The 15,505-nt window shown below is 35.5% G+C and overlaps 1 protein-coding gene across 9 annotated transcripts in view; it reads left to right on the top strand.

The window, feature by feature from the left end:
- ANKS1B (ankyrin repeat and sterile alpha motif domain containing 1B) overlaps nucleotides 1-15,505 on the top strand; it is a 359,470-nt gene that overhangs the window by 139,584 nt on the left and 204,381 nt on the right. For all 9 annotated transcript variants that reach the window (XR_005557974.1, XM_039354033.1, XM_039354032.1 and 6 more), the window contains 2 exons: nucleotides 6,552-7,123; nucleotides 8,363-8,435. Coding sequence is in view for 8 of the 9 variants with exons in the window: in XM_039354033.1 (XP_039209967.1) it covers nucleotides 6,552-7,123; nucleotides 8,363-8,435 (645 nt within the window). In the remaining variant the exon portion in view is untranslated. The remainder of the gene's footprint in view (nucleotides 1-6,551; nucleotides 7,124-8,362; nucleotides 8,436-15,505) is intronic.

Below are 15,505 nucleotides of genomic sequence, written 5' to 3'. Positions count from 1 at the left end.
ATTTGAACAGCATTCAGAAGCTTCAGCTGATGCAAAGTGCAGCAGCACAGAGCCCCTTGAGTGGCCCATGTTACACCGCTTTTCTGCAAGCTGCACTGACTGCCAGTTTGCTTCTGGGTGCAATTTAAGGTGTTGGCTATTACCTATAAATCCCTGCATGGCCTGGGTCTATTTGAAGAGCCATCTCAACCTTATGGGAGAGGCCCACCCCACCCATGGCAGCAAAGGAGGCATGCTGCAGATTCCGTCATTCAAGGAATTTTGGCTGGTGGGGTTCAGAAAAAGAGCCTTCTCTACTGTGACCAAGGCCCTTTGGAACATCTTGACCACTGAGGTTAGATTAGTTCCCACCCTCCTGGCTTTCTGCAAGAGCCTGAAGACCTGGATCTGCCAGCTGGCTTGGGGCCCCAAGGGGGGAATATCATGCTTGAGTGGTTCCCACTTCCCTCCATACATTGTGCTTCTTTTGTCCCCATCTTTTAGTTTTAGTTATAACTTGTATTTTTATTACAATTTTATTGTGATTTTATACTTTTATATATACTTATATATATATATATATATATATTTATAGTTTTATTTTGATGTTGCAAACTGCCCAGAGTTGCCTTGCAGTGAGACGGGTGGCAAATAAATTTAATAAATAAATAAATCATAATTAAAAAATTGCCTTCCAGTTCATACTCCAATAACTAGGGATTATATGCAGTCACTCTCTCTCACACATGCATACACTTACACACACACAAATATACATATGTACATGTATATACATACATAAATACATAGTTATTTGTATTTGTATTATATCAAATTTACATATGATACATATATATTTACTCATAAATAGTTATGCATTCATTGTGTATCATAAAAATAAATAATTATTTATTATTAATAATAAATAATAAATTTGGTATTTTTATGTTTATAGAAATGTGTCTTTTATAGTTTTTTAACAATTTTTGTTTCATAATAGCATCCAATTTTATTTGTTATTTAAAGAGAATGATGAATCTGTTCTGTTTATTCATGTATTTATATAAATATATATCCCATCCCTTCATTAAATTCTATGTCTTATGAAATATTTATACCTATTTTATGAGGTATCTTATTTAGTATTTCTCATTCATGTAAATAATGTGATTTATGAATTAAGATACCTGTTCACTGCTTTGTACGCATCAACATTTTCTTCAAACATATCTTGTATAAAGCATCAGTAACTTGCTGAATGCTCTCCTTTTCTAATTCTTATTGAATGTTCAACATTCCAGTGTGCCAATGATTGTACATTATAAATTTTTAGAAATATTTTTGGATTTGTATTACTAATATTTCTTTCTAAATCAAGGAGAGAAGCAACCTAGAACTAAGGAGAAACTTCCTGACAGTGAGAACAATTAATCAGTGGAACAGCCTGCCTCCAGAAGCAGTAAATGCTCCAACACTGGAAGTTTTTAAGAAGAGACTGGACAGCCATTTATCTGAAATGGTGTAGGGTTTCCTGCCTGAGCAGGGGGTTGGACTAGATGACCTCCAAGGTCCCTTCCAACTTTACTACTATTACTATTCATAAATAACAAGTATAAAGATAATTTAAGTAGATTAGCAGCACAAGTGTCATAATGTGCTTGTTACCATAGCTATGGCACACATTTCAAACAAGAGATTTTATTTCATACTAGAATCCTTTGCTATGGCAACCACAGTGCTTATTATTGATATAATATGATATAATTTTTACAAGCATTATTCATCTAATAATTTGATTCTTGCTTTGTTACACATATATTTATTCAGTAGGTATGATTAATTCAGTTTTCACTCATAACAAAAATGCAGTTTTATTACTTTAGTATATAGTTCAACTATTCCCAGTTCTCCATTATATAATATTTAAAATGAAGGATATTAGCCTAATGCAGCATATATATTGGAATCTGAATGAAAAAACAAAACTCTTAATGTTTGAAGGAGTATATTTGCCAACCTATAGACTATGTTTGGTTTTCCTATGTAAACTTTGCAAAATAATAGTTCACTTAAAATATTTCAAAATATATAACAGGCAATATATGTGTGGGTGTGTATGTGTAAATGAATGTTTATAATATTATTGTTATATAGTTTTATTGTATAAAACCAAACAAGAATAAATACATACAGTACAATAAAATTTATGAAAAATATAATCTTAACCATAACAATCCTAATAATAATTTTTAAATGACTAAAAGATTTTGGAAGTTATTTTATAAATAGAAGAACTCCAAAATCCTTTACCATATTGCAGAACAGTCTTCTTCCTTGCCTCTCTGTTGAAAATAAAAGCTAACTGAAATGTTGACAAGACATCCTACATGAACATTGCTGCCATTCAGGTTTAAATTTGTCCTTTCAGTCTAGTTTGATAATTATTTTGGCAAGCTTCATGCCTCTGAAAACTAGCATACTTGCTGTCTTGATCCATCCTAAAACATATTAAGCTTTAACACACAATAATTGAATGAGACTTATATTAACAGTTTTTATTCTAGCCAGGTTGGATAAATGCTTTATAATAAATTTATAGTCTGGAATGTTGAATCCACTTTTTACAACATGAATTTGTAATTTGCACAGTGAAAATCAAGATATGCTTGCTAAAGTACTGAGAGCATTGCTAAATTATTTAATGTAATTTATTGGAAAATATGTAGATGGCCAGTAAGAATGTAAATCAACTCCACAGTTATTTAATCACTTTTATTTTACCCTATATATTGTAGACCTTGTTACTCAGTTGTCTCCATTTTTATAATCATGTGATCATTTCAAATTTACAATTCTGAGAAAAATCCCTTGACATTTTTATAGCAAGATAAGTGAAGAAGACAAATGCTAATCTAAAACCTTAGTCCTACTTTGCTGGGTCTTCTAAAACTTAGTTCTATAAATATTTTCAGAAAGTCTAATTATATTAGCAATAAGTACTAAAATAAAATCAAAACTATAGAAAGAAGGTATCTTTGATGTGTTCATAAATTTGATCAAGGAGGAATTATACCATTAATAATAATCCATGATTTAAGCTTTGAATGAATCATATCAGTCTAAAATATAAAACTTTGGGGAAACTCCAAATAAGACAAAACTGTTTCAGAAACTTCTAAGAACCATCTCAAAACTTTTTAAACATTCAGCTAAGTTATATCTGCAGTGTCTTTTCTGCTTTGATTTAAAAGTATGATATCAATTAAAATCCTCATATTTTATTGTAGGTTTCATGGCACTGCGTAAATTGTTAAAAGATGTTTCTTGTAGTTAAGAGAAAAGTATAGATCTATGAATAATTATAATTACAGAAATGCCAAGATTATGTAAGTCCTGCCTTATATAATTCTGAAATTATACAAGTGGATACAAAATAGATTACTGCAATTTTATGCAAAATGCCAAGCACATGTGTGTAGTACACAATTCAACTTGCATAAACATTGTTCCTGGATTGAAATCTTTGTATAACTTTGCGACCATCTGTATGAGAAAACCAACATAGGAATTGTGAAAGGGATTTTCATTACAAAGTTCTTAATAGTCTTCTGGAGGAAGAAGCAGTGAAGAACAATGCATGAATGAGTAGATAGATCTTTGAATCTCTCCAGATAAAGAGGGATTGCACACAAATGCTTGAGACAGTTACTCCTTATGAGGAGACTGCAAGACAGTGGTCGCTGGTGGATTTGGAATACTGGGAGATGAGTGATCTTGCTCACACCATGGTCAGCATCTTTAAAAGGATACTGGGTTCACACACTTCCTTTTTTAATCAGAATCACAATTGTTTATTAACTACTTTTCAGCTATTAGAAGCCAAACCTATTGACAAGTTTGAAAACACTGAGTGAGTATGCCTTAAATCCTTAATGAAACAAAAAAATAACTACAAGCATAAAACCTTTTTTTAAAGAAGATTTTACATGGAGTAAGGGTGCAGATATGTTTGAAATAAGATCTGGAACTAATTATAAAGACCCCGTCCTGTGGGACAGTGAACTTGTTTTATTTTTTTTAAGACATAAAAAAAGATAAAAACTGGATACTTAAGGGAACTGAAGACTTCACTTGAAGGAGAAGAATATATAAACCAGATTAATGGATACAGAATAATGCAAAATATTATAACAATGGAAATACTAAAGGATACTTTTGAAAAACAGAATCAGAAGTTAGTATAAACAATGCAGTGTCAATAGCAATGTTTGCTTCTAAGGACAGACTGTATCCAAAAGATGTTTTAGAAGAAATGATAGAAGAGGAACAAGTTTTATCTGACAAGACAGAGTTGACACTGGAAATGGGTTTACAAATGATAGGCTACCAGAAAGACAGGAAAATGTTTTATTGGACACAGTAACAATAAAAAATGTTTCATGCTTTAAAAAGTGAGAGAATTACAAATAAGAAATGAAGAGAATAACCTGGCTAATATTTTTATTGGATTTACAAAAGAGGTTTGTTAAAGCTTGGATGAATCTTGTAAGAAGGGGTAAAAAAAGAAATAAAAAGCAATAAAATGTTACGACATTACTTGAATAGACTAAAGATTATGATTGTTAGAAGCAAAAGGAAGTAATATAAAGTTGATTTATTTGATGAAGTTTCAAATAGATATGTTATTATTTCTGGCAACCCTTAATGGACTTTTGCTGATTCGAGAACTGAAATGATGATGCTTTATGGCAGTGGTGGCGAACCTATGGCACGTATGCCAGAGGCGGCACTCAGTGCCCTCTCTGTGGGCATGCATACATGCCCCAGAGAAGGCAACCAACCCTCTTCAACCAGCTAACGCGCTGAAGTCCCACATGGTTGGATGCATCCCAGCATCCATGCGCTTGCTGGCCTCTGTGTGCAGGGGCCAATGGTGTCAGGCAGCAGCCGCCCCAGCCCCTGCCTCACCCTTCCCTGTGACAATGGCACCCCCACACTGCCTTGCCTTGCCTCGCCTCACCCCGCAGGATGAGTCTACTGCCCACCGCCCCACCTGCCAGAGACCCCCTGGATCTCTCCAACCCTGCCCAGCCCCCATAGGCATCCCTCCCCACGAGCAACATCGAGGTGATCACACCCACCTTGGCCACACCCACCCAATCTGCCATGACCACCACCATAGCCACGCCCACCTAGTGGGCCATGCCCACCTGGTACCCAGAGATAAATAAGTTGGTTTTGGGTTGCAGTTTGGGCACTCGGTCTATAAAAGGTTCGCCATCACTGCTTGATGGATTTGTTTATATATAAGAGATGGGAAATAGGATGAAGAGATAATTGGATATAAATTAAAAGACAGTAAAAAGTTCCTGAAATTGTTTATACTTATTTTGATGAAAGTTGAAAGTCACTTCTTTATATGTGTATTTTCTTTTTCTTCATTGTATTGGTACTTTTCTTTATTTTCTTTCTTTCTCTTCTCTTAATTTTTTTTATTTTCCTTTGCAGTATATACTCTTTCTTTCTATTCTTCTTTCCTTCTTTTACTATTGCAATTATAATCTTTAATAATTATTTTGAAAAAACAGTGTTCTTAATATTATAAATAAATAAAACACTCTACTAACAGCTTAATGCTCGTATACTGCCAAGTGGAGCTTAAATTATTTTCTTAGTTCTATCTATAGTTTATCTTGAATGAACACCAAGGAAAAGATAATTCAAAGCTATTATGATTAAGTCCTGTACCTGAACAAAAGTGAAAGCAAAAGAAATATTCAGTATATTGAAACACCTCAATTCTAGACACTGTCTAGACCAGTGGTTCTCAACCTGTGGGTCGGGACCCCATTTGGGGTCGAACGACCATTTCACGGGGGTCGCCAAACCACGCTGTCCGCCATTTTTTTCCCTTTTCCCTAGCTGTCCTACTCCCTCTTATTGGTGGCCACACCCATTTGGGGGTCACCACAACATGGGGAACTGTATTATGGGGTCACGGTATTAGAAAGGTTGAGAACCACTGGTCTAGACACAGGCATATTATTTCAATTGATAAATCCATTTACCTGTACTATTAGTGTTACATACATGATACATGCAGATGTAGAAAAGCAAGGATAATTAAGAAAAACTGTAACATGTAAGAAGTCACAGTCTTCATTTTAGTTTGTGGAGGGGAGCGGCTATTTGCCACCATTATAGTTTATTGGGTTTTTCAGTGCTTACATATATATCTTGCATAGTAGATAAAGAGAATTTAAAATTTAAAAGATTATAACACACCAAATTATATGATTCTCGTTTGTATCAACTTCATAGAAATTTAATAAGGCTAAGATTCTCAAAGTAAGTGACTAATTCAAGAAATGTAGAACAGTATATTCTTTTTCTTTTTGTTATGATTTATTAATTCCAGTGAACTAGTTGAACATAATTAAAAAGCAAACTGATTTTCTTTAACATTATTATCAGATTTTTTTCTAATTTTGCAAGCAACAATGCATTATTGCTAAAGGAAAGAAAGATTTCTGTTTAAAATAATAAATCATAAGGATCATTATATTTTACAGAAACCCAGCAAACATCCATTGACAGTGATCATCTAGAAGCATACCCTTTGGAGCAGTTTGCTGGCCTTCTACATGGATCATCACCTGCTTGTGACCCACCAGAAAATCCATTTCAGCTCTACAGAAAAACTTGTCCAAAGGATGACTTGAATCAGAAAATTTGTTTGAACCTCAGTATTTTGAATCCACAACAATCTTTGCAAGAAAATAGCACTGGTCTTCTGGTTAAAAAGAAAAAACCACCAATTTTGAATAGAACTATATTCCCTTCTAAAAACATTATAGGAGAAGCTAACACATTGGCCGGTATCACAAGAACTGGAGATCAGTGGGTAATTAATGCTGCAGGAATTGTAGAACGTGCTTGCACACTTGGACGAATACGATCTTTGCCAAAGACACTTCTTGACATTCATTTATCCAAATACATTTCTAAATCAGACTCAGATCTTATTTCTTATCCATCTAATGATCACAAAGCAAGACAGAATTGGAATGATTCTTCAGCTATCCAAGAAACCTCTAGAAGAAATTCTGAAAGAACACCGTCATTTACTTCAGAATGGGAAGAAGTAAGTATTCATGGAGGAAGAATGGTGAATAAAATAATAGAATTGCATTTCAACCCTTGCCGTGCCTCCCACAATATCCTCCCACATCATCCCCAAACCTTGCCACACAATCCCTCATTCCTTCACTCACCCAACAGTAGCCACTTACCTACCTGCCAATCTGGGACTTGCAATTTCCTGCCAGCTTTTTCACTGATGCGGATTGAGGGAAATCAGCAGGAAGTTGCCATTTTTTGAAGTCTAGGTACACTGTCTAGCAATACTAGTAGCCACATAGCCTCAGAATGCCCAGGGACAGAGCAGCTTGCTTTTGTTCTGCAATACCTTTCTTTCTAGCCCAGGCAAGACAAGGCATGAAATGCCAGGAGAAATGAAAGTGGTAAAGAGCTTTCTTCCAGTTTCATTTTCCCACCACCTCCCTACAACTTCTAGCCTTCTGCTTTTAGCTTTAATGATCACATTGGGGAGAGAAGAGATGGGGGGTCATTAAGCCAGGTGATCACATGGGTGCTTCACTTAACAGCCATCACAACTTGTGACCCATAATATCAGGCTATTGAGGACTACCTGTTTAGATTTAAAAGATCAAATCCCTTCAAAAAGAGTAATATTTACTTCCTATGCCATGATTGTTATCAGATGGGGCCAAACATCTTGATCTATATTAACCACCATAGTTAATATAGAAAAAGTTGTGATACGTCGCAACATATTTTGTGACGTCGCAGGTTTGACACCTGTGATATAGAACAAATACCTAACAATTTTATAAAATATGCATAGCTTGTTATTTTCCTAAGAAAAAGAAAAGTTAGGGAAATTGATGAAATACAAGTATAAATCATTCATAGTGTGCTTGCATTTGATAAGATCAAATATTCAAAGATCATACATCATTTTTCTTTCCTTCCTTCCTTCCTTCCTCCTTCCTTCTTCCTTCCTTCCTATATAATAGCACCCACTGAAAACTTTTTAGGTGCGTATTTAATGAAATGTTTCCAACACTGTGTGGATTCTATATTATGATTATCTGAACAACTTTGAAATTCATGTTAATAATAGTTCAGCTTTAGCTGTTCATTTTGTGTTATTTGTAGATATGTGTATACTATTCTGAACTTTATAGTAACATTTAAATAACAAAAGTAATTATTTTGCCTCTACAGTTCTTATTGTATATATTTACATGTTAATTTAAATTACAATATGTGTTTTAAAAATCTCTATTTTTTCTTGCAGATTGATAAAATAATGAGTTCCATTGATGCTGGTATAACTACTGGACTTGAAGAGATTAGTGATGGTACTACAAGTAAGAAACGAATGCTTTATTTCCTTTAAGATTATATTAATGAAGTTAGAAAAATAGCAAATTTTACCAGCTTATTCAGACTGTCTTATATTTATACTGGAGTGTATTTCTGACTACAGGATTTTCTGGATATAGTTAATCGGTCAATCAAAAAGTTGCATTATGTGCCATCAAGTGAATGTTGATTTTTACTGATCACATAGATTTTCTTTAACCTAGTCCTTCAGGTCTTTTAATGGCATGCCCATTGCTGCAATAATTGTCCATCATCCTTGCTGTTGGTTGTTCACTTCCTTGCAGTGCTAAAATCACAAATCTGATTTTCTGATATTTCACAGAAAAATAAACATGACATGCAAATTATGCTTAAAACATGCTTTCTTTCTTTTCTTCTATTTCATATGAAAGGAAAGTCCAGTTTAAAAATAGTTATTGACAATGTTCATTTATTTGTATGAAACCTTATAATTCTTCCTAAAATTGTAAATAGATTTAAACTAGAGATTTTTCCCTATCAATTGCTGAAGAATGTTAATATAGATATGGTATCTTTATGTGTTATATTCCATGATGATTATATATATGTAGAATTGTTGTAGGAAGTAAGATACAGAAGGAATGAATAGGAAAATTGAGATGGGACATTTTGGTAGATAATTAAATTTAGACAGATTTTAATAATGTTCATGATATAGGTTAGAAGTGAAGCTATAATATTGCTATGGATACCTTTGGAAACTATCAATTGTATTTAGTCATCCTTAGAATGATCATGTGGACATGGTCATCAGCATATAAACCTATGTATTATTATTATTATTATGGATCATCGCACAGTCAGCCAGATGTTCAGACTGGATTTGGCATTTTGTCTACCTATCGAGTCCTTACCCAGGACCTGGGATAGGCAGATGTGGATGTTTGATGGTATTACAGATATCGTCGCAGGATGGAAGCAGTTCCTAGTAAGGCCGCCTTTTGCAATTGATTAATGGCGAATTTGTCAATGCCAATGGTGTTCAAGTGGTGCTCCAGTTGTTTTGGGATTGCACCTAAGGAGCCTATTACTATTGGTACTACCTTGCTTGCTTTTGCCACAGTCTTTCTATTTCTATTTGTAGGTCTTTGTATTTTGTTATCTTCTCCAGTTCTTTCTCTTCTATTCTGCTATCTCCAGGCCCTGCCACGTCCACTATCCAGACTTTTTTGTCTTTCTTATCGACAATTGTTAAGTCTGGGGTGTTATGTTGCAGGTGCTTGTATGTTTGAATTCTGAAGTCCCAGAGCAGTTTAATTTTATCATTTTCTATGACTTTCTCTATTTTATGATCCCACCAGTTTTTGCTTACAGGCAAATGATATGTTTTGCAGATCTTCCAATGCACCATTGTTGCTACTTTGTCATGCCGCTGCTTGTAGTCAGTCTGTGCAATCTTCTTGCAGCAGCTTACCAGGTGGTCCACTGTTTCTTCAGCTTCTTTGCATAGGTGGCACTTACTGTCTGTTGCTGTCTTCTCAATTTTGACCTTATATGCATTTGTCCTTAAGGCTTGGTCTTGTGCAGCCGGAATTAGTCCCTCAGTCTCTTTCTTCAATTTTCCTGCTCTTAGCAATTGCCAGGTCTTGTTATAGCTGTTTTCCCAGCTATTTTTTTAATGTATTGGCTATGTAGTGCTTTGTTTTCCCATGCCTCTATTCTGTTCTTCATTTGGTCTTTCTTGTAGGCCAGTTTGGTCTCTCCAGTAGTCAGTAAGCCTTCCTGATATACTAATTTCAGTGCATCTTCATCATTGTTCTTCAGATATTCTTACAAAGCCATTTTTTCTTCTTCAACCATCTGATGTACTTGTAGCATTCCACGCCCACCTATTTGCCTTGGTAGATAAAGTCTGTTAATGTCACTGCGTGGATGAAGGGCATGATTCATTGTCATTATTTTTCTGGTCTTCCTATCCATTGCTTTTAGTTCTGCTTGAGTCCAGTCCACTATTCCAGCTGTGTACCTAATGACTGGAATTGCCCAAGTGTTGATTGCCTTTATGGTATTTCTTCCATTGAGTTTGGACTTTAAGATCTTCTTCACTCTCTTGATGTATTCACCTCTAATCTTTTTCTTGACTTCAGTGTGCTTGATGTTGTCAGCTTGAAGGATAACCAAGTATTTGTAGTATTCTTCCTCGTCCAGACTCTTAATGTTATTTTCGTGGGGCATCTTGATTCCTTCAGTTTTCACTATTTTTCCTTGTTTGATAGCAAGTGTGGCACATTTGTCCAAGCCAAACTCCATTACAATATCTTGGCTATATATGCGGACAGTGTTGAGCAGCGATTCTATTTCAGATGATGTTTTTCCATACAGCTTCAGATCATCCATGGAAAGGAGATGGGATAGTCTGGTAGATGTTTTTGATGTTTGATAGCCATGTCCTGAGTTATTCAGTATTGTTGACAGAGGAAACAGTGCAATAACAAATAGTAATGGTGACAATGAATCTCCTTGAAATATTTCTCTCTTGATATTAACCTCTCCCAGTCTCTCACCATTGATCTGCAACTGTGTCTTCCATTGTGCCATTGATCTTTGCACAAATTTTCTGATGTTTCTACTGACTCCTGTTATTTCTAGGCACTTGATTATCCAGTCATGCGGCAGAGAGTCAAATGCCTTTTTGTAGTCAATCCATGCCACATTCAGGTTGGTCTTCCTTCTCTTGCAGTTTTCCAGATCATTTTGTCTATTAGGAGTTGCTCTTTTGGTCCTCTGCTATTGGGGCGGTTTCCTTTCTGCTCAGGTGGAAAGAGATTGTTCTCAACTAGATGCTGTTGTACTGCATGCTACTGCATCAGCTACCACACCAGTTAGTAATTTGAAAGTTGTTGGTAAGCAGGTAATTGGCCTGTAGTTACCTGGTGTTGCCCCTTTTGCTGGATTTTTCATTATTAGGTAGGTTTTCCCAGTTGTTAGCCACTTTTCAATTTCTCCTCCTTGTAGTATATTGTTGAACTGCTTGGCAATGAGTGGGTATATAACAGTTAGATGTTTCAACCAAAACCCATGCAGTTCATTTTCACCTGGTGCTGACCAATTTTTGATTTCCTTTGCTCTTTTTTCTACCATTTTTGTTGTTATTACTAGTTCTTTCATTTCAGCATCTGTTTTATTTGCATCCACCTCTTTTAACCAAGCCGCATCCTTGTTGTATTTCTTTGGGTTATCCCATATCTGCTTCCAGAACTGCACTGTTTCTTCCTTGTCAGGTACTGACTGATTCCTTGCAGTTTCTCCATTGATGGATTGGTAGAAACGTTTCTGATTGGATTGAAATTGGAGGTTCTGCCTATAGTTTGCAATTCGAGCTTCATATCTACTGATTTTCCTGGCTATAGCTGTTATTTGTTGCTTTATTATTTCCAGTGCTTCCTTGATCTTCCTTGTTTCTAAGTGGTATTTCTTGATTAGGTATTCTTTGGTCTTCTTGTTCTTCAGCTTCTTTTCTTTCATCTGTTCTAGCTTGCTTGCATGTGATCTTAACTTGCTGATCTTATTTTCTAGTCTAACCTTCCATTTTTCTGGTGCACTGTTTGTTTGTTTTTCTTCTTTGTTGATTTTGCATCCCAGGTATTCAGTTATAACTGCAGCTGTGCTGTACATTAGTTGGTTTGTTTCTTGCAGTGAATTGGTGCTTATACTTGATATTGCAGTATTTGCATCTTTTAATGCTTGTGCTAGCTGTTTCTTTGGAACAAGCTTCAATGCAGGCAGCCTTATTCTGTTGTTTTTGTGCTGTTCTAGATGCTCAGTTATTCTTTGTTTCAATTCTTTTATTTCTTTAGTTAGAGGGTTTTGTTCTTCCTGAGGAAGAGGTGCCTGGTTTCCAAATGAGAACAGTTGTATATCTCTGCTGGATTCCTTCACTGCCAACTCCCCCTGGTTTGCCTCTACATTCTGAATTACTTCTGGTAAGGCTTTGATTTCTTTGCCCTGGGTAAACCTTTGCAGTTCGTCCAATTCTGTTTCTGTGAATACTTTATTTCGTGTTATAAATCGGCGTTGATCTGCTAGTCTCTGTTCTGTTATTTCTGATTCTGGATGTTGTTCTTTCCAGAACTGGTGCATTCGTTTTAGATATCCTCTTCTTGTTGGACTTGATCTGTAGTAACAGATCATTATTTCTTTGTTTTCCATCACTGTGTATCTGCGACGGGTAAACACCTTTTCTTCCAGTAGTTCTGCAGCTGCTGGCCCTGGTTGCTCAGCCAACAGTCCTGAGTCCTGTAACCCATTTTTCACCAGATATCCAGGAACTCCAATATCTAGTGCGGACCTTGTTAACCCGGGCGACGTCCGAGCCGGTATGGCATTCTGAAATTTACGTCTCACCATATTTTTTATGGGAGAGACACTCTTTGTCTGACTCCTCTGATGAGACCTGTCCAGTATGGTTGAACCTCTGGCATAGCTCTCATCTTCCTCAGAGTACACAAGCCCCACAACCACGTCAAGGTAGTGCCTCACTGGGGGTTTATTATTATTATTATTGATTGCATAGTCAGCCAGATGTTCAGACTGGATTTGGCATTTTTGTCTACCTATCAAGTCCTTACCAAGGACCTGGGATAGGCAGATGTGGATGTTTCATGGTATTATAGATATCATCACAGGATGGAAGCAGTTCCTAATAAGGCCACCTTTTGCAATTGACTAATGGCGAATTTGTCAATGCAAATGGTGTTCAGATGGTGCTCCAGTTGTTTTGGGATTGCACCCAAGGCACCTGTTACTATTGGTACTATCCTTGCTTGCCTTTGCCACAGTCATTATAATTATAAGAACTATTATTATTATTATTATTATTAACAACAACAACAATAATAATAATTCTGTATCCTGGAACTGTGAGTGTGATTCCATAATTTTAAAACCTTATCTTGATTGAACTTCACTATTTTATTGTTAAAGAATAGTTAACTGAAAACTAGATGTTGTGCATATACCTGAAGAATTTATAACTTCTCTAAATTCAGTGTCATAATAGAAATCAATTACAGGCTGCATTAAGTACATTCTTTAAATTTCTTCAATCATTTTTCCATAATATACAAAATACTGTTTAACACACACAGAGAGAGAGAGAGAGAGAGGGAGAGAGAGAGAGAGAGAGAGAGTGATAGTGTAATGTTGGAAATTAATCCTGAAATTATATTTATAATTAATTCATTTTATTTTCTGGATATAGAATGGAGTAAATTCAGGATGGTTGAGTCTAACCTTTTATTACTAGAACTAGACAATAATTAAGATTTATTTTGTCAGCAAGATTGTAAAAATTGATAAACCTCTAAAACACATGACAACATACATGCAAGATAATGATATGCAGCACGTCACACAATAAGCTGCATTCTGCTTATTTTTGAGAACAATGAAAGAAATGACAAAACTGCTACTGATATTCAAAAATGAAATCTCTGAGAGTTTAAGGGATCCAAGAAAAGGAGGTTGTAATGTAGAAATACTTTACAAATGTAAAAATAAAAGTAATCTGTTACCCCAAAACTGCACCATCCAAGAGAGAATTCTGGCATTTCTAAATTATATAGTTACATATCTGCACTATTTCATTATAAACAATTGTGTCAGATCTTTTATTCAGACATGAAGAATGTTAAAGAAATAATTAGCTTTCTTGGTAATTTAGTAGGGAAGATGATTAACTGCAGATAGTAGGAAAGGAAAAATATATTTTGTTTCGTTTCGTCTTGAGAGTTTTTTTGGGCAGAGCTCATGCTGTATATTTCTCTGTGTGTAAACTGTTATTTGAACAATAATTCCTTCTCATCATTTCCATTTTTTAAAATTTGTAATTAATTTTCAAACATTGTGATTTTTAATTACTCTTAATTATAAATGATAGTTTTTCAGTCTTTGTGACCTAAAGGATTGATGTAATGATTTTTTTATGTACAATCATGTCCACATACCATTACAGCTGTCAATCAAATTACTAGTGCCTTTCTCCAGTGTAAGAATCAAGTGATAATGCAAATGGACCAGTTATTCTAGAAAATAGCTAGTATTGCCAGCTAGCAATGACAGAAACTACCACAACCACTAGTCCATGATTCAATCATGGTTAAACATCCTGTAGTCATGGTTGGAGCAACTGCAGTAATTGACACCTCCAGCACCTAATAACAGCCTCTGTGCCTGAGAAATATGGGAATACAAGTAAATAAACTGGGTGTGATTTCCAATGAGTCTAATGTTGGGGAGATGACATGGTCTTTGCGAAACCTGAACCAATTATGCTAATTTTATGGTATCCTTGAATTTTAAATTTAAAAAACTGTATAAAAATAAACACCCCGAACAATAATATAAATATGGCCGAGAGCCTAAAAATCATTCCACTTCTGATCATTGAAGACAAGTACTAAACAGATCAACCCACAAGGCAGGTTTGGCTTTCTGTCTCAAATTAGTTTTGGTTGGCAAGATCTAGAAAAAGAATTTTTTCTGCTATGGTCCCCATTTTTTGGAATATCTTGCTATCTGAAATAAGATCTGTCCCTTTCCTTTTTGACATCTGGAAGGGCATGAAATTCTAGTTCTTCCAGTTGGCCCGGAGTCTTGATAGGAGCACTCTTTGCTAGAGGTGGCTGGTGGATTAACAGAAAAAAATGCTACCACTGTAGTAATCCTAACTTTGCCTTTTGTCTCTGTATCTAATGTTTTTAAGGCAGACCAACAAACCGACAGACGGAATTTCTAGAACTTCACTGAGGGCTCTTTGATGCCCTCTGAGCTTGGTTGTTCTCTTGTAAACATTTCATTATCCAAAGTAGATGAACTCCAAGATTAGCATCAGACCAACAATCAAGTTAACAATACCCCAATCAAGAAACTGTGAAACAAGCCAAAAATAAGCAGTCCAACCAAAAACCCACCAAAACTACTCCCACCATCACTGACAAGGCAAGCCACTACTGGTAGAATATGAAATGAGAGCAAGCCCACTTCTTACTAGCACTGATGGAACTGCTCATTGGAACTGCTGAAAGGACTGTTT

The sequence above is a fragment of the Crotalus tigris genome, unplaced genomic scaffold (assembly GCF_016545835.1).
Source record: "Crotalus tigris isolate CLP2741 ecotype Arizona unplaced genomic scaffold, ASM1654583v1 scf7180000018548.2558034, whole genome shotgun sequence".
Taxonomy (NCBI): Eukaryota; Metazoa; Chordata; class Lepidosauria; order Squamata; family Viperidae; genus Crotalus; species Crotalus tigris.
Note: the sequence above shows the minus strand (reverse complement) of the source record. Positions and strands in the feature narration are given on the sequence as shown.